Below are 20,905 nucleotides of genomic sequence, written 5' to 3' on the forward strand. Positions count from 1 at the left end.
ACACACACATATATATATATATATATATATATATTAACGCATATTCTATTGAAAAGGACATCGAACTACATATACGTTTAGATCCATTCGAAAGAATCGCACATCATGTACATGAGGCATTGGTGTTGATGTGAATAATGAAGCTTCTCTCTTGAGTTCTTAAAATATCCTTTCTCCTCTTTTAAAATTTCTTTTCTTTGCAAAAGAACATTTTCAAAATAATCGGAGTAAGACAAACGAAAAGAAACAAAAAGAAAATATGAGAAAATTGAAAAAATCATGGAGATGCGCTATCATCGATAATCGACAAATTTCAATTGAAAATAGTTCTTTCGAAAGAATTTGAGAACCACTGAGGTGTACGGTAAAGTCGGTTGGAGTAGGGGGGGATAGGTAAGTGAAGAGGGGTCGAAGGCAGGAGCGGGGGTGGATCGTATTCGTCGCGGGAAGGTAAACCGACGACGTTCTCCGGAAGAGTGCTGCAGTCTCTTTTAACGCGTATACTTTGCTGGTTTATGGGTATTGCAACGCGTGACTGTTGCTCTTGGTTCGTAGTTTTGCTTAGAAAAGAAGGAAGCAACGAAGAATAAAGCAGCTGTGAGAAATATATACCTATACTATATGACGACGACAACAGGAGGGGAACTACTTGCTTTATCTATGCGTGAATCAGTGTTTGCGATCTTCTTTAGAAAAAGCGTATAATTAAAAATACAATTATAGCAAAGTAATATTTGTCGTGATACTAATATAAAAAACGATATGTTACGCGGTTGAAAACTGAACCGAATAATTTTTCGATCGCGTGTTACCTGCGTAAGAACGACGACGACGACGACGACGACAGAGACAACAGGGACGAAAGGTGGCGGCGGCGTCGGCGGAAGAAGAAAATGCAGGCACGATACGTCGTGGCAGGTGAGATTGAAATAAGTTTCTAAACTATATTGAATAGTAACAGGAATTTCTAAATTGTCAAATCCTTTCTACCTACTGTGCGAATCGTCCTTTTCCTTTTCTACCTATTCTATTCTTATCTTTTCTTTTCTTTTCTTTTTTCCTTATTCAATAGGAACGTCTTTCCTGTGAATTCTTTCGTCCAGGTAGATATTACACATCGTACCGTGCACCTTCCCCCCCCCCTCCTCTTTGCACTCTTTCCATGCCTTCACTCTCACCATTTTGTCGAACCTTCCTTTTCTTGTGTTCGAATACGACGCGCGTAAAATTTTGACGTATTCCTGCGTGCGTGCATGCGTGCGAAAGATTTTTTCTCGATCCGATTGATTTGACCACAATTCACCTAAGGTGAATCGTTTTTAACCGATATGTACGGTCAACGAACTCGATCTATAGCGATTCATTGTTTTTTATTGTTTTTTATTTTTTCTTATTGCTTCTTATTGTCCTTTTATATATACGAAAAGAAAAATCGTACAAGATTTAGTTCGATATTTAATTGTTATTCGAATGAAATTTCCTTTGTTATTCACATTGAACGGTTTAATGCATACTGTACATATGCTAATAATCAATGTATTATACATATATGCATAACTTATCACAAACGCTCGATGTTCCGCCCTATCTTAACGTTTTCAATACGAAAAACTGTTTTATGTCAAATTTATTGACATAAATGATATTCGCGTCATTGAATGCAATTCTTCTTTGGAATTATTTTATTATGTATATTGTTACAATTATTATGAGCTAAAAAATTATGCAAATCATTAAATAAGCAATCAAATAAATACCATCTTCGAAAATAACTTGGTTGGGCAGCGTAGAATCGTTTGGACGATCTATCATTGAAATCTCCTCGGTGACTTAATTGTAAACCTTCTTCTAGCGAGTTATCGATCGTTTAAATGTGTGACGGAAAGTTTAGAAAAGAAAATATATTTGATGAATAACGTACAATTTCTACATTGATAGATGATTCATTTGTGAGGGCAATTATGATAGTGGGTTAAGTAATAGACATTATTGGACATTAGAAAATACAGTTAACCCTCCTTCAACACGGCATCTTATAACACGGTTTCGCTATAACACGATAAGAAAATTGCAAAAACCTTTGTAAAGTACTGTACTTCTACAGCCGTGGCGAGGCTTTTGGCTTTGGGTCTCATACAACACGGTTTCACACAACACGGCATTTTCTAGGAACCTATCTACCGTGTTATAGGAGGGTTACCTATACAACGAATAACAATTAAAATAATATATAGATATGTAATACATCATTACTATGATGTATTGATATAATGATAATTTATTATAATAAAATTATAATGATGTACAAAATGATGTACAAAATATAATATGTATCGAAATATAAAGGATATCGGATAATAAGTTTTCATTATGAAACGTCGTTGAAATATTGTTTAAAGCAAGTGCTCGTGAAATGTAGCTCAAATTTGTCGTTTATTGATTCGTTTCTTATAATAACGATTTGAACAATTCTAAAGTAGAGATAGACTATTTGTACTATTTGAAGTTATTGTGCTGTACGTGGTATAGGTGTACATACCGTACGCGTATGTACGTTCGACATATTTACAGGCAGGAAACTGGAAAGTTTCTTTCGATCACGCGATAGGCTACGTTCACAGTCCGTCGAACTCGGCAGATATCGATTGTTGTAAATCTTGTAACAGCGTCTTTCCTTGGATGAACCTCGTCGTCGTCATCATCGTCATGCTTTGTACTTTCATACTTTATGAGCTCTTTAGTTGGCTTTTAGAGAAATTTTCACGAGTCCAAATTATTCTCCAATTTCAACCGTAAGAACCAGCAACTCAAGACGATTTTCCGCATATTTGCTGATTCAAGCGTAAAATCCGTTCTTTAATTGATTAATTCTAGGATTCCCGTAAACAGAGAGTATTCGTAAACTTTTGTATTATATTATAGGAAAACTTCCATATAGCGTATATATAGTACTGTATGTAATAGTACTACATACGTAACTCAATAACGTACAATATGCAACCGAGAGAGTATTACTTATTTCGCCCGCCTAGGTAATTGCGCGAAAATTAATTATCTTCACCGAACCGAAGAATCCTTGACAACAAGGATTATTACAATCCTTTCAGTCGTTTATTCTTCTTAGATATAGAGATACGTATTTCAAATGTCATATTGGTCAATATTATCATGATAATATTCATCGAAACCGAGATAAAGTAGGTTTCTAGCGATTAAGTAGGACTAATATCGATGGTAATTAGTGTTACCTCTTCCTGGAAATTTGCAGTGAACGTTAAATTGATTTTATCTTAGACTCGTTAGATAAATTCTCTTTTACCTTAACCGCATTCTTTAACGAAGTAATTAAGAAACTCACAAAGGTATTTCGAAAGGAAATACCAAAAATGCTTCATATAATAAAATAATAAAAATGCTATATTAATATAGCAATCGTGTAAACTTGTCTTACAATTCGAAATAAAATGAATGAAAATTCTTTCAGAACTGATTGCGAGCATGGAATTCGATGGCAAGTCGATTGTAGACTTTTCTCGTTAAGTTTTCGAGGACTTGGTTAAATTTCTTGAGGATACAGGTGGAAGCCATGTTGCTGTTAGGCAAAGCCGAAAGGCCGTCGCGTCACGCAGCGTGCTCACATAGAGATACACGAACACTAATAGAAAAACGTAAATACACGCAGATAAAAATGCATATGGATATGTACTCTCCTGGTGACGAAGACGGAGAGGGAGAGAGAAAGTGAGAACTAGTTAATCAACGAGTCTTTTTCCTTTTCCATTTTTCTCCTAACGATTCCTAACCGCCTTTTGTTTCTCCCGATCAGCGAAAAAGGAAGCTACTAAATTTTTCGACCATCCAAGAAGAAGTTCTTTAACGTTTCCTCGTGTATTTGCATCTACAAATTACTTCATAAAATTACTATTACGCTTTTTTCTTTTTTGCCAATTTAATAGGAAAAAAAGAAAAACTAATCGTCAAAAATGATCGTTGAAACGTTGATAAGCCTTATCAATTTCCGTTATTGTTTTAATCTCCAGAATCTATTTTCTATTATATATTATCCACGATTTACATCCTGGACAATTAATTTTTATTCCTGTATTTCCATACATAATGTTATACCGGGTAGGTAGAGGTTTGTTTTGCGAAAGGGACACATTGTAGATTTTATATCATATATTGAATAATGAGTTGTTCCAATTGATACAGCGAAACGTTTTCTGTTTAATCTTTCTTTAGAGAAGAAATTCATGGAAACATGAATACCCCATTCATTGTAGACATGTGTTCTATGTCAGAGTCAATAATTACCAAGAAATGTTCCTTTCCTTGAATGCATCAATTTTTCGCTTGGATGCAACGAGCGGTGTCTTGTCTAATAGAGAGTTGCATTTGAAAAGTTAAGAATTTGAACGGAAAGCTTGTTAAAACACGGTTCTTTTGAAAAGGCTTGATTATTATTTGGAAAATATTATATTATTTAATCTCATTTCTATAAGTATTTTCTTTTGTCTATATCTTTTTTTTTTCTTATGGAAAAGTGAAAAGTAAAGCGGTGAAAATCATCGAATGGAGAGTACTAGTGTAGACCTTGCTGTTGACACTTGCCAGATCTGCATCAGGCACTCAAGTGCTTTCGTCTCATATAGTATACGTACCACTCTTACAATGAAAAAGAATCGGTCTTTCTCTCTCCCTTTCTTTTTTTCTTTACGTTTATCCGCCTTCCTCCTTCTCGAATCGTTTTTGACCTGATCGTGAGAAAGATCTCTAGTTTCTTCTTATCTTCCTCGAGAGTGGCACTATCAAATTTCTATAGATTAAACAAAATCTAATTCGAAATGGAATATAATTCTAACCAACTATTAGGTGGATCAATAATAAATACCTTAATTATGCCTGCATGAAACTAAATACACGGTTTATCCCAAAAAATGATGAATTTACTTGTAAGTAGTGTGCAGCAAAGCAACGTTGTGAAAATTATATTTTCAGTATTGCAATGTTTATCATTATAAGTAATTACTTACAATTTGATTATTTCATTATTGTAATATTCTTCAATGATATTCGTATTGTTTCCTACTAGTCCTTTTCCTTTAGTCTACTAAATTAGTAGAAATTTGGTAAGAAAAAATAACGAATAAAGAAAATTCTCTCGTCGAATTACTGCTTGAAAGATATTTTAGCTAGAGATAACAAAGTACGTAGGGAGAAGAAGCCATAAAAAAGGCGTGCAAAGCTTTCCGCAGCTTTGCTATTCGCTATTCGTTATTCCATGTCTTTTCGATATAATGAATAATCGATATCATATACGATCAACAAAAATGGTTCTTTCATAATGTTAGAATTTAGTGACGATCAATGAAACGGCAAATCACCCTCGCTCACTAGTCATTTCTCCTCCGTTATTATCGATTATGGCAACGTATAACGGATTATCCTACCTGAACAGCTCGTTTCTTGAGTCTAGCTAATTATGAAATAATACGTTCGTAAATATGATAATACTGAAATAACGATTAACAAAGATTAACAAGGAAGCCATTAGATTAATATTCGAATTTAAAAAATAAACTTTGATTATTTTTCTTCACATGGCATTCCTAACAACTATTTGACGTATTACTCTTACCGTTTTACGCTTTCACCGTTCATCTCATTACGCAAGTCGACTATACGATTACCTTGTGAAATTAACGCGGGTGAAATTAATCTTGTTAGCGTAGAAGCGAGACATAGAGGAATTGAGTGATGCTGCACTCAGACACGCTCTTACTACCAATATATTATTATTCTATTACTCGGTAGCTGGTAAAAAGCCTAACGAAAAGAGTGATCAAAATAAAGAATAAAAGTAATATTTATAATACATAGTAAGAACGCAAACCCTATCAATTTTCCTCCAATTTCACCACCTTTATTTAATAAGAACGTTGAAACATTGAAAACTTGTGAGAACCACTGTCGAAATGAATGGAAGATCCATTCCCTGATTCATAAACCGATCAAAGAACCGGTATTTTACATTCTCATAGAAATTTTCTTCCATCTAAATGGGTAGCGTATCCCGGAAGGTAAGATTCAAGCTAGTCTTCTATCTAAAAATTTCCAAAATAACAATTAAACTTAACTTATGTTAGAGTAAATTTCTTTATAATAGACTCTATCGATTTGTAAGTATATTTTTTTCCTTTTATTTCATTCGTATACGAAAGAAACGATTATACGTGACGAATCTACTCACGATTGACAGTAACATTTCAGCAGAGAACATTCAGCAAGCATTGTTTACCAAGTTGTCACGAATGCACAAATTTTCGTAATCTCATCTATATAGAATCGTCTACCTATATAGAAGCTCGTTCTCGTACGTGGGAAAACGAGTATGAACACGATTCTATTATAACAACGAATATATTCGACATAAATAAATCCCGAATTGCAATTGGCACAAGAGCGTTGGCACAAGGGCGTTAGCACATGGAGCCAGTTTTGCCTAAGTTTCAAAATAAAAAAAATCAAAGTATGGAGGAGTATTTATTTTTCATTGTATCAACACTTTGTATTTTTGTTCATTTGCCGTAATATGCGACACAATTTCTCTACGGGTTGAGCTTCGTTCGAACGGAGAGTTCGATGCTTCTAGGTGCTCGAGTCATGTCTTCGAGTCATGTCAAGTATTTTTTGACATTTTTGTCATACAAGTTTGTATCGATTAACGCGTGGTATAACTTTGGTCCTGACTTTTTCGGACACCCATATACTATAATGTAGATAATTTTACTCTCTCTCTCTCTCTCTCTCTCTCTCTCTCTCTCTCTCTCTCTCTCTCTCTCTCTCTCTCTTTGACTACTAAAGACTTGCCTACTACTATTTCTTTTAGTCACCCATCCATTTTACTAACCGTGCCCACGTTGTTTGACTTTGACTTGATCTGACGGGAACTAGTAATAATTCAACGTTACTAGGGCCCCTTTGTATTTTATTAATAATATATATATATATATATATATTATATGTAAAAACACTGCACATACGTTGTTCGGACCATACATGTGCATACTGCTTACCTATTGCACATAGTTATACAAAGTCTTATTGTTTCCACCAGTAAGTGTTTTGTATGCTAGACAGGTGATGTCGTTCCTCCCATGACCATCCTTGAACGTATCGCATGCGCTCATGCGAAAAGGATACGGAAACTCAAACGCTCACACGTTATGAATCATGATTACGGAACGTCGTTTTCGATGTGTGTCTTTGGACCCGATGACTCATATCTTCTATATATCTTCTATCTCTCTTTTATAACAAAAATAGATATCTTTTGATAAATATATATATTTTCTTTTTTTATCCTAAAAAGAACATTGTTAAAATATTATGATAATAAACTAATTATAGTGTGAGCAGAAGCGGATCGTTAGCCTTAGGGGGGCCCTGGACTAACACCAATGAACCTAAATTAATCCAAGTTAGGGGTTTGTCGTGGCGACTCATTCATATTCGATATTTTAATCAAATCCAGTAGTAGTGTAAAGCAACGGTTGAAACTAGTAGTGCACGAACCGCGGTCCGTTTTCGAATTCTTGCGGTCTGTAAGAAATATCGTTTGCAACTACGACGTGTCATAACGAAGCCTACTAATGGTTGCAGTCATTTAAACCTAATATAATGTTTAATCAAATTATTGTAAAATTTGATAATCATCTAATTTTGTGCACTGTTTCTATAATTTTATATAAATGCAATAATATTGTTGCGAGAGAACTCGCAATAGTAATTTATTTCAACAAACAATGCATTATAACCGGTTTAGACTTTAGGAAGTTTGTTTCGGTTTCCATTTTATTATTATTTATCTCTATGGCGTGACTCAAACTTGGTTCTCTATGCGGAATATCGAAAGGCTCGTCGTACTTGGAAGAGAACGATCTTTGATCATTATATATACGTTAGTGTGCGTCTATTGGTCATGGCAGAGGAAGACCCGTTACGTCAAACCCAAATGGGGTACTTGGCTTTTCCCTCTCCACGCTTCTCGCGTGGTTCTCCCTCTCCACCTCCTTCTTTATTGAAGAGGGAGGCACGCATGAATATTTGCATAACAAGATGGCCATTTGTTTGTTCCAATTAGTGGTTTTTCAATATTTGGATAACATTAGATAATACGTTTTGTTGTAGTATTGACCAGCCTATTGGTGATCACACACGAAGCACCACAGGACGTTCGTCGAAAGGATGCCGAAGATCATCCGAGAGAGGCATACTTTAATGGTTCATCTTTTCTCAAGTTAAATTCCTTCGTCTCCGTGCACAGGCATAGCGGCTTAAGTTTTCGAACTTGCGAAGGTGGGAGACTCTTTGTTCAAAGGTACAAAGACGACTCCATAAGTCTCGAGGTCACCCACGATGGACTCCTCTTCGTTGCCATCGTAAATCAGCAGGTTTACGAAGCAAGGCTTAACGCCAGATTACTGAACAACGCCTGGCATAATGTCAATCTTTTCTTCAGACTTGGGAATCTTACTTTGAATACAGCTGGGCACACACAGGTTAATTTATAACAAGCATTATTATATTCATTATTATAAAAACATATTATAAGATACGTAAGGGTACGGTTTGTTGAAGTAAACGATGGAGAGAAAATTATTAACGCGTTTAACATAAACCTAATTTTTCTCATATATTATTACAAATGCAACGTTTATTCGTGTGACTCGTGCAGTTTACTATTCGCAATAGATATTCATGATTCTTTTTGAAAAAAGTAACCATTTTGTTTATAGGTTATCGCTAATGCTACATACAACTCTGCAATTTTAACTCTACCCGATTACAATGTTAATAACTCACTGATCGTTGGTGAAAATTTTCGAGGATGTATACTCCAGGGTCCCGGTATACTTTTTAACGAATCTATCAACAATGGAGCTTTATTCGGACCATGTCCATCAGACAGTAAAGGATGTGAGTAGAGCATTATATCATACGTTTTAGAAACTACCTTGTTAAACTTACAAATTATTTACGTAAGTAGTATGCTTTGAAAGCGTAGTTCTACGTAAGAAATAAAATGTTACCCATTTACACTCGGCGGGACCTTTTATAGCGGCATTGCATTGACCTGTAACAATTCCTTTGACCGAGAGTAACATCTCGAATGCAAAGGGTTAATATGTAAGTAAAAGGAGGATGAAACGAAAACGGTACGTGATCGGTACGCTATCGGTACGTCATCGGTACGTCATCGGTACGTCATCGGTATACAATTTCCATCCACTTGTTTATTGTATGAATACTTAGCCGTTTCCAATCTGTATTATGTAAGAACTGGTTAGTATTTCAGTGTTTAACATTGTGTTGGATACTGTAAAAATAGATGATCACAATATTATAGAATTCCTACGATTAATACTTATCCAAGAGCGGAATATTCCGATAGAAATACGTTGTTCATTTATCAGCATATTTAGAGCTCCGATGTCGAATCGGTTAAAAATATATTTTCTGCTAGATTCAAAAGAAATTGTTCGACTTATAAGTATAGTTACAATATTAGTAAAACGTAGGACTTGAATTGATGCACTTTTGTTTTTATCCTTTCTTATTTTACAACATTTTTGCACAAAGTTTTCGTATGTAGTGCATCGTGTAGACCCTATCGTAGATTTTCTTTTTTACAACTTTCAGGTGGTCCAAATGGCCTTGGAAGCGGTATAGCATCAGCTACAGCTTCCACCATGGACGTTTGTCGCAACGAACCATGCATGATGCATGGTAAATGCGTATCACGACAGGACCGTTACGAGTGTCACTGTTACGCACGATATTCCGGCAACAACTGTCAAATCGATAATGGTAGATCACAATAATAAATATGCTATAAGAATTTTTCCACACTAATAGAAACAAAATGGATAAAAAAAAAAGCAATAGAAACCGTGAGGAATTGCATTCTTGGCATATAAACATGTTACAGTTCATTACATTTCATATTTTTTATCAAGTAGTGTTAGAGTAGTGTACCTTCGTGTTAGAGCATGCATGTCCTATTTACCTCATACTAATGTATGATAGAAATTGTTTATAAAATTGATTTTTCTAAACAACTTCATTGAATAGCTCGTAAATATGCATGTGTAGTATATAGCGATTTCGCTATTACAATATTTCCAAGTATTATATGTTACAGACCATAGATGTAGGCTTTATATGAGCGTAAAAAACGTAAGGATGAGATTTTATTTATTAAATTAATCTAAATTACATTAGCTCAGTTAAATATAATCGTCGATAATTTAAATACTCTTTAAGAACTATAATATTTTGTATGTCATGTAATCCTTCTTCGTATATCCATCAATATATATATATATATATATATATATATATATATAATTAGATTGCAAGGAAAATTCGAAAATCCGATTTAAGCAAATGATTTTATAATAAATAACAATCTATATAAATAATTTCGTACATTTGTAAATCGGCACGAACTTTTCGGGCGAGCCAATGTTTCTAATAACGTTCCAATTATTCTTTAAAATTGATTGAACAAATATTTTTGTATGTCTGCCATTCTGTAGGTCCGCCATGCTTGGGTAATCCGTGCCGGAACGGTGGAATCTGTATCGAAGATAAAAAGGGTGACTTCGCATGCAACTGTCAACCCGGATACACAGGTGCATCCTGCGAATCGCAATTAGGTGTTCGACTTTGCGAAGAAAGTCCTTGCAAAAATAACGGCGTTTGTTTAGCGCTCGCGGACAACGAATACAAATGCGATTGTTTACCAGGATGGGCAGGAAAAAATTGTGAGACTAACATCAACGAGTGTTCGTCTTATCCTTGCAAACACGGTGGACGTTGTATAGACGGGATCAATAACTACACCTGCATATGCGATAGAACGGGGTACTTTTTTACGAGTCAGTTTATAAGAAAACGATCACATTATGGGTTACCTCAGCATCCTTTTTTAATAAATAATAATTGTCGCGAGCCAAATGAATACTAATAAAAGATCTATGGTCGAGTAACTAACTGTACCCTGACACAACCCTGCGTTATCGGCCAAAAGAAAATCAGAGAGAACAAAATAAAAAAGAAAACAAGAAATAGAAGCATGTGAGCACAAATTATGAAACATGTGAACGTTTTCGTATGATAGGACTCAACTGTAGCCAAATAATATATATAAAGTATATAAAACCATATTCTCAAATTGTCTGTTCAGATATGAAGGATCAAATTGCCAGATAGACATCGACGAATGCCTCGCAAAACCATGTCTTAACAACGGCGTATGTTACGATAATTACGGTGGCTATATGTGTCACTGTCCAAGCGGCTTCGAGGGCCAGAATTGTGAGCTGAACTTGAACGAGTGTCTGACAAATCCATGTGCGAACGGAGGTGAATGTATCGACGACGTTGGCTCCTATCACTGCGTCTGTCCAACCGGTTACATTGGTCGTCATTGTGATTCAAGGAGTATCTGTGAAATTGATCCGTGTCCATCGAATAGTATATGCGTCAGGGATTCCCACGGAGAACAGTGCGTTTGCAATCCTGGTTATATGGGTATTCCGCCAAATTGTACCATCAACTATTGTGCTAGTAATCCTTGCGTTAATGCTGGCACATGTATCAGTACTAAGGATGGATACAACTGCACTTGTACGCCCGAATGGAAAGGTAATTAGTCGACAAACGATAATTCTTATTTCTCTCGCTTATGCATCGATTCAACATTTCATTTATTTTTCATCGCAAATCATATTCTTACCAATTGCTTGTCTGTCCGGATGTTTGCTTTTAAAATGTTCTTTTTTTGCAATCTATTCAGAAATATCAACAAATACTTATCTATGTACATATATAATAACTGAAACTTATACAAGTTATTAAACTTGTTCTATGTTACTTGGTTTCGTCCTTTATTCTCTCTTCTTGCATAAAATACAATCTGGGTGTAAATTGTCTTGTGTTTTTCCTTACCTCGTGGTACGTGTCGATTTATCAGGTGCTACATGTTCAACATCAGTTTCGGATTGGTGTACAATATGTCATAATGGTGGTACATGCATTGAAACAGTTTATGGCATCATGTGCCAGTGTCCACGATTTTGGACAGGAACGCAATGCAAAGAACAGATTACCTGTCGCAATCTACCTTGCAAACAGGCTTCTGCTTGCCACGATTATGTGAGTGTGATTTATTGACATTTGGCTTATGTTAAGGTGCGATACTGACCACTCCTATGTACATATTATGTGTAAGCTTTCTTTGCTTTATGTGTTACTCGTTTTATCATGAAAACAGCTTGGAGGGTATTATTGCACCTGTGAACCAGGATGGACAGGACCAGAGTGTTCCATTGACATGGACGAATGCTCTAGCGATCCTTGCCGAAATGGTGGTATATGCATCGATCAGCACAACAGTTATTACTGCCAATGTTTGCCTGGTTACACTGGTACAATCTGTTCTTTTTTCTCCTGTTTTTGTTCACCTTTTCTACTTTGGAATAATTCGTAATATAATATATATGTAAAATGTATAATAAAAAATGTATAATAATAAAATGTATATATATTAAAAAAATCTAATATTATAAAAATCTAATATTATAAAAATCTAATATTACACAAATAGGAAGGAATTGCACAATCAACGTGGATGAATGTCTTTCGCAACCCTGTCTCAATGGTGGCACGTGCATCGACCGAGTAAACGAATACACGTGTAATTGTACGAAAGATTTCATGGGCCAACATTGTGAAGAAGAATTCGATGCTTGTTCCTTAAATCCTTGTCAAAATAATGGAAGTTGTACATTAATACCAAGATCAAGACGAGAATTCGTTTGCGAATGTCCGAGAGGATTCGAAGGTAAAGTCTGTGACGTAAACGTAGATGATTGCGTAGACGTGATATGTCCAGATGACAAGGTATGCGTCGACGGTATCGACAGTCATGAATGCAAATGCCGTGAAGGATACAGAGATCCAAATTGCACTCTTATCGTTTATCACTGTGCTAAAAAGCCGTGTAACAATGGAACTTGCATCGATCTAGGAGACGACGGATTCGAATGCAAATGTCACCCTGGTTTTCAAGGTACCTACCTTTGTGTCCAGTTAAATTGTCAAATTAGATTTTAAGTTTTAAAATGAAATGTTCGATTTGCTGTTAATTTCAGGTTCATTCTGCGATCAAGATATCAATGAATGTGAGATTAAAGGTAACTCCTTGTGTAACAACGGTATATGCTGGAATACCGAAGGAAGTTACAAATGTTTCTGCATACCCGGCTTCTCCGGTGATTACTGTGACATCGATATTGACGAATGTCTGGGGGGGCCTTGCTTAAATAATGCAACCTGCATCGATCGAATAAATACGTTCGAATGTAAGTGTCCACCTGGTTACTCCGGGAAGATATGCGACATAGATGTGAACGAGTGCGAGAGTGATCCTTGCTTGAACGGTGCAACGTGTATAGATGAAGTAGCAGCTTACACTTGTAATTGTGCACCTGGTTTTCGTGGAACTAATTGTGAAATCAATATCGACGATTGCGAACCACTGCCGTGTTTCAATTACGGCAGATGCATGGACGGTGTCAATGATTATACATGTGATTGTACTGACACTGGTTTTGAAGGATCCAGATGTGAAATAAACATAGACGATTGTCTATCCGCTCCTTGTGTCAACGATGCCATTTGCATCGACGATATTAAGAATTACAAATGCCAATGTTATCCTGGTTACACCGGGAAAAACTGTGAAATAGATATAAATGAATGCGAAAGTTCACCCTGTCAATTTAACGGTACTTGCCTCGAAAGATCCAATAAAGAACTGTACAAAAGCGAGGCGTTCAATTTACCTTCTATATTCACACAAGACTTCAGTTATGCTAATGCCAGTGGGTTGGTATAGTATTCCTTATTAATTATATTATACCTATAAAAACCCCTATTATTTCAAATTAACTGATTCTTCTCTTTGTTTAGATACGAATGTTTATGCGTGCAGGGAGTAATTGGTAAAAATTGCGAAGTAAACATAAACGAATGCGAGAGTAATCCTTGCTTAGCTGGTAGCTGCATCGATCGCATCGGTGGATTTACATGCGAATGTGACGAAGGTTTCGAAGGTGATCACTGTCAGCATGATATCGACGAATGCAAAAGATACACTCCTTGCGTCCACGGTGTCTGTACTGATGGTAGAGCTGATTATTTTTGCACTTGCGAACCCGAATATGGCGGAAAGAATTGTTCCGTTGAATTAACGGGCTGTATGGGTAATGCCTGTCAAAATAACGGTACTTGTTGGCCATATCTCGTTGATGAAAAGATACACAGATTCAACTGTACCTGTCCAAATGGTTTCCACGGTGAAATATGTAATTATGTAAGTAAGGCTTACGCGAGAATCAGTTACATGTACGGAGAAAATAATTGACAAAATTCAGCCTTCGTGTTCGCATAGTTAAAATCAATTGTATTCGATCTTTTTATTTCATCAATCATATTTAATGTACTTTTCTTGACTCCTTTCTTTTTACACGCAGCACACACGCACGCACACGCGCATCATAGATTTTTTATTTTGTTCGTACATGTAAAAGGTAGATCATTTGCGATAACGTTCACACAGCACACTATTAATATAAGTAATTCATACTTGTTGCACAATGTTTTCGAAAAAGAGAAAGGTACGTAAAGTGCTGATCTTTAAATGAATAAATCTTGTGTATTCAAAAATGGACATGACTTATAAGTATGTCATTATTTTCCAGGTGACTACCATGTCGTTGAACGGTAGTTCATATGTTCTGGTCAACACTACTCGTGAGGAAGGATACGACATTCAATTTCGTTTTCGAACAACCCTACCAAATGGTTTATTGGCTATTGGCAAAGGTTTAACGTTTTACATTCTTGAACTCGTTAATGGCAAACTCAATTTACATTCGAGCCTGTTGAATAAATGGGAAGGCGTTTTCATTGGTAGTGGATTAAACAATTCATCGTGGCAAAAAGTTTTCGTAGCTATCAATACAACGCATTTGGTTTTATCGGCCAACGAAGAACAAACGATATATCCAATTAGTCTGAACGAAGGATCTAATTCAAATCACACTTCTTTCCCAATGACATACGTTGGTGGTACTATTTACTCTCTTCGAGGACTTACACATGGTCCGGCTTTTTTTATAGGCTGTACCGAGGACGTCGTTATTAATGGAGAATGGGTGCTTAATTAAAATGAAAAGCTTAATTGCTTAAAATCAATGTTTTATTTGATAAACTTATCTATAATAGATCCTGTACTTTTAGGTATATTCAGGAACAACGTCTAAGACAGTGTACATGGAAGGTATCGAGCCGGGGTGTCCACGTGAAGAACAATGTGAACCAAATCCGTGTAAAAACGGGGGTCATTGTACAGACGGTTGGCGGGATTTCTCTTGCAAGTGCGAGCGACCGTATTTAGGTCACACGTGCCAGTACAATATGACAGCTGCCACATTTGGTTTTGAGAACATCACTAATGGTTACGTCACAGTTAAAGTTTCCGATATGGCAAGGAAAGCTGTTAGATCGATCGTTGATATTTCGATGTTCATACGGACGAGACAAGATATGGGTGACATATTCTATTTAGGATCTGAACCGGCTCCTCAAATAGATTCCAAGTCTCAAGACAAGACTTACATTGCGGCACAATTGGAAGGAGGAGAATTACTCGTTAGAATCCAATTTAATGGTACCGAGGCCTATACGGTAGGTGGTGTTAAATTAAACGACGGAAACAACCATTTGATCCAAGTTATCAGGAACGTGACGTTGGTCCAAGTTAAGATCAACGGCACCGAATACTTTCGCAAGACCATTAGCGCTTCGGGACAATTAAACGTTACTGTCCTTTATTTGGGAGGTTTACCACAAGCATCCAGATATATACGACAAGTCGACAGTCGTCAAATGGAAATTCAACAAGTGCCGCAAATTAATTTCAAAGGAATCATACAGGATGTACAAATATCTAATGGCAACGAAATCATGGTTGTGGAATTCTTCCCTTTAAAGGTAGTTCATTCTTAATAATTAATAATTTAAAGGAATCTTCTCTAGAAATATTATTTTTCTCTAATAAATCAATAATTCACTTCTATACAAAGGCAAAAGATATACCTACACCAACGCAATTCGGCAACGTTACCTTCGACCATGACAAAGTGCTTGAAGGGGTTTTATCCGACAACGTGTGTATTAGCAATCCCTGTAACCACAGTGGTACTTGCCACGTTACCTGGAACGATTTCTGGTGTCAGTGTCCTCGCGGTTATACCGGCAAAACTTGCCAAGAAATGGAATTTTGTCAACTGCAAGATTGCCCAGCAGGTTCCAAGTGTCAGAATCTCGACGATGGGTATGAGTGTATCGCTAATGCTACATTCGATGGCAACGCTACTTTATTCACTTACGTTTACGGTCGAATGGAAATGGAAGAAAGAAACGAGTCCGACACTACTGTCGATACTATTCGAATAACATATCGATCGAATACTGGTGGTACTTTGATGCACATGGCACCTCACCTAGGTGATCAACAACATTTTACGGTGTCCGTTTATAAAGACAATATCACTGTTTCCTGGCGACTAGATGATCAGAATCATGGTATCTTGAGTTTTGGTAAAAATGAACCCGATGGAAATTGGACGTCCATAATACTACGACTAAATAACAATTCCATGGAGTGCACTTATGAAAATAGCAACGACGAAAACGCACCGCAAGTTAGCCCTAATTTTAGCTTTGCACTATGGTATAAATTGTTGTTCAACGGTACAGTAACTTTAGGTGGATTAGGGAATACTTTTTCTACTCATAATGCTTACTTTACTCTGAAAAATAATAATCAAGTTACGAACAGGGAAGCTATTAAACAAAATACTGTTGATTACGTTCTTACTACTGCTACGCCACCTCATCAAATGATATCAGGTATTTTCCTACAATTATTTCTTTTCATATCAATTATTATACAAGAAAAAGTCTCCAGGAATTCCATTGTTTTTCCTTCAAAACTTCATTTTATTTACGATAATAGGCGTTATAGGCGATGTCAATAATATTCCCATTAAGATCTTATAACTACTGTTAATTTTAAAAACAATGCCACTGCAAAAAATAAACTAATGTTTCATAATTAACTTATATCCTTCTAGGAGAAGCATTTAAAGGTTGCCTGGGCGAAGTGAGAATCGGTAGCATGTTATTGCATTACTTTACTAACGAAGAGGTATACCAAAACGCTAACTTTACACCTTTTGAATACTTATCTCTAAAAAATCATAATTTGAGTAACAATATCGGTTGCCAATTATGTTTCGATCGTATCGATTGTATGAATGACGGTCATTGTCGTGACAAAGAAAATAGCTATGTATGCGAATGCCTAGCGGGCTATGCAGGAGATGATTGTTCTACCAATATCGACGAATGTATCGACAATAAATGCCAAAACAATGCAACTTGCGTCGATGAGATTGCTAATTATAGCTGCATTTGTAACAGTGGCTGGCAGGGTCGGTTGTAAGTAAACCTACACATATATAGACTAACTAACTTATATCAAGTATGAAATATCTGATTTTTTTTTACATTTACCTTCAAATAACGAAATGTTTCGCGTGTTTTTTCTCATTTGATCACGAATCATGATTGATTATACTGCAACAATGTCATAATACAATAGTTTCTGATAAAGATTACTGATAATGATTCTCGTATGTCTCTTTTAACTTATCTAGATCTTATCGTTTCTGTTTTAGATGCGACAACGATATTAATGAATGTATCTCGGATCACAGTCCGTGCCAGCATAACGGCGTTTGCGTTAACGAACCTGGATCTTTTCGTTGCGAATGTCCCGATCAATTTATTGGCAAACATTGCGAACATTTTCGACTGATCACGTGTCAAAGCGAACCTTGCAAAAATGGTTCAACTTGTACGGATATCGTAAATTCAAAAACAGGCGATAATTTCACATGTACTTGCATGTCTGGTTTTGAGGGCACCCAATGCGATCTGCCTTATTGCCAAGTCCAGGAATGTCAAAATGGTGGCACGTGTGATTTGTTAAATCAGGTATTATTGATTTATCTATCTTAATGCTATCTCATAATAAAAGCTCTAATATCTTTTGTAATTCGGTAAGATTTATCGAATTTATTTCCACCAGACGGATTATCGATTTCTTATCAATTGAACTTAAGATTATGAACATAGTTCTATCATACTTGACGCATAATTGAGAAATCTTGTGACGCTTTAATGATTTTTCTTTTTTATTTTTTTTATTTTTCTAGACTCCTCGATGTATATGTCCCCTTGGTTATACGGGACTTTATTGTGAAATAAATATAGACGATTGTGCACCAGACGTGGATGGTAACGTGCCGTGTAAAAATGATGGTAAATGTTACGACGAGGTGAATGAATTTACATGCGATTGCTCAGGCACCGGTTATACGGGACTAGATTGTTCTTTAGACGTAAATGAATGTCAAGATCCATTGACTGACTGTGGATACGGAAAGTGTGAAAACTTGCTTGGTACTTATCAATGTATTTGTAATCCTGGATACTGTGGATATAATTGTAGAATGAATGACCCTTGTAAAGAAGTAAGTATTCAATCGTGTTCCTTTTTCATAAATATTTCAACATAATAGATCCGATTTCGTATACTTATTTTGTTAATAGCATCACTGCAAAAATGGAGGCACGTGTCGGTGCACAAGTGATGGTGAATATCGATGTTTGTGTACTCTAGAGTATACTGGACAAAATTGTACAGAGGTCAGAAAAATAATTACAACTATCTATAATTAACTGTTCATAAAATAACTTTGATTATATTTCAATTTGTTCTTGTATTACTTTTTCAATTTTTCAGTCTGGACATCCACTCGGGAGTCAAGCATTCAATATTGCTATCATCGTAGGACCCATCGTTGGTTGTTTATTTCTTATTGCGGCGGGTTCACTTATAGCCTTATTTATGATGGCAAGGAAGAAACGTGCCACCCGCGGTACATACAGTCCGAGTGCTCAGGAATTTAGCAATCCGCGAGTAGAAATGGACAACGTAATGAAACCTCCACCGGAGGAAAGACTGATTTGAAGAGCTTATATGATTCGATAATAATAAGTAATCAGCATTGTACGCAACCTAGTCTTTCGAGTGCGTAAGTCGTTATTGTTACATTTACTAAAGGAATTGGATGATAACGAATCTTCAAGTGGCATATCATCAAACGTTTCGTTGCGTTTTCTAGTCTATGCTGCTTAATTATTTCATTGGTAATTAATATCATGCTATAATGGTATAAACATGTTGAAATCTTTCATAAGCTGTTAAACGTAAAAAAAAAAGAGAAAAGAAACAAACAGAATACAAAAATACAAAGTCACTTCTCATAGAAGTTATAAGAAAAGTACAAAAGAATACGAAAGCAAGAAAAACATACAAAAATGAGACAAAGATGAAATAGGAAGGGAAAGACGCGATATTTAAAGGTGTGCAGTATTTTACAGATTACATATTAATTTAGTTTATGCAGTGTTGTTATAAATATATTACTGAAATTAGATTTTTTAACAAGAAGATAGAACTCACGACGATACAAGTACAACAACGAGTGGCAAGGAGATTGTAATAGTCAAACTGTATAATCATTGTTAATATTGGAAACTTTAAATGTAAACTCCGTTAAAATAATGAAGAGCCTTGCTTTTCATTCTTTTGGTATTTTTCTATTTATTCGAAGATAATGTATGATAAATATCACACAAAGTGTACTTAAAGCTGTAATAAGTGTCCTTACCATGTAAGTGATACATAATTGCAGCATTCAAATAACGAAACCCGTCCATATATTAGTGCCTAAATTATTATAAATAAATATAGAAGTTTTGAAATTTTTTGACATTGGATATGTACCAACATTGGTCAAAGTAGAATATAAGCGTAAATGAATAACAAGAATATGAAAACATTTGGCGAAAACTGCTTCGCTATGTTATCACATCTGTTAATTTTATGTAAATAAAAAATAGTTTATAAGTAATCAAATTTATTAATGGTTTTGTTAATAGGATTTTATATGAATTAATACTGTATTTAAAAATTAACATAGTATTTTAACAAAAAAATGTACTCTTTGGTATGTAATATTACTACTGTGACCAAAGTAATGGCGAGAATTAACTCGACCAAGAACGCGTTCAAAATACTTATTAAATAATAAACTATATATTAGGTCTATATGAAAAATTCTGTCCGACAATGTCATTCCGTTTTGTCTGCCCAGAATGGTTGTGCCTCTTTTTACCATTGTATTTCTACATATGTGCTTTTTTAAATTTACTGAAACAATAGTTTCATCATCTCAGTATTAGGCATTTAGCGTATTGATAATGTATTATTTTTTTTTTAATTAAAAAACAGGCAGAACTTTCCAGTAGACTTAATACACGTGTAAGAGAATCATCGATATGATATACTGCGCATTTTAGACATGACACGACATGGCAAATGGTAATCTTTATATATATATATATATATATATATATATACATATAAATTCCATGAAAAGTCTTAATGATATAATACTATCTATCTACTATTATACTAATAATATAACACTGTATGACGTGCTATGTAATTTTTTTATGTTAACACGTGTAAAACATACCTATAGCCGGAAATTAATAATTAAAGATAATACAATTTAAAAATATAAATTAACTTTCTTTCCGGCTATGAGGATATTAAAATGGACAGAATTATTTT

At 35.4% G+C, this 20,905-nt stretch overlaps 1 protein-coding gene across 5 annotated transcripts; it reads left to right on the forward strand.

Moving 5' to 3' along the window:
- The first annotated feature begins 449 nt into the window (after positions 1-449).
- Positions 450-19,476, forward strand: LOC106786610 (protein crumbs). 5 transcript variants are annotated; one of them, XM_014748169.1, is made up of 20 exons: positions 450-918; positions 8,191-8,561; positions 8,799-8,979; positions 9,703-9,870; positions 10,602-10,929; positions 11,252-11,712; positions 12,041-12,222; positions 12,341-12,494; positions 12,674-13,138; positions 13,221-13,956; positions 14,041-14,443; positions 14,742-14,747; positions 14,832-15,287; positions 15,373-16,125; positions 16,218-17,046; positions 17,271-17,637; positions 17,877-18,195; positions 18,417-18,734; positions 18,814-18,909; positions 19,007-19,476. In XM_014748169.1, exons 1-20 carry the CDS (start codon positions 894-896, stop codon positions 19,232-19,234), a joined length of 6,846 nt encoding a protein of 2,281 aa, XP_014603655.1. In that variant the 5' UTR covers positions 450-893; the 3' UTR covers positions 19,235-19,476. The 5 variants fall into 5 exon arrangements, with proteins under 5 accessions (XP_014603655.1, XP_014603656.1, XP_014603657.1 ...); XM_014748170.1 differs by lacking the exon at positions 14,742-14,747; XM_014748171.1 differs by lacking the exon at positions 9,703-9,870.
- The last annotated feature ends 1,429 nt before the right edge of the window (positions 19,477-20,905 follow it).

Source organism: Polistes canadensis, unplaced genomic scaffold (assembly GCF_001313835.1).
Source record: "Polistes canadensis isolate GaletaPanama2010 unplaced genomic scaffold, ASM131383v1 scaffold_78, whole genome shotgun sequence".
Taxonomy (NCBI): Eukaryota; Metazoa; Arthropoda; class Insecta; order Hymenoptera; family Vespidae; genus Polistes; species Polistes canadensis.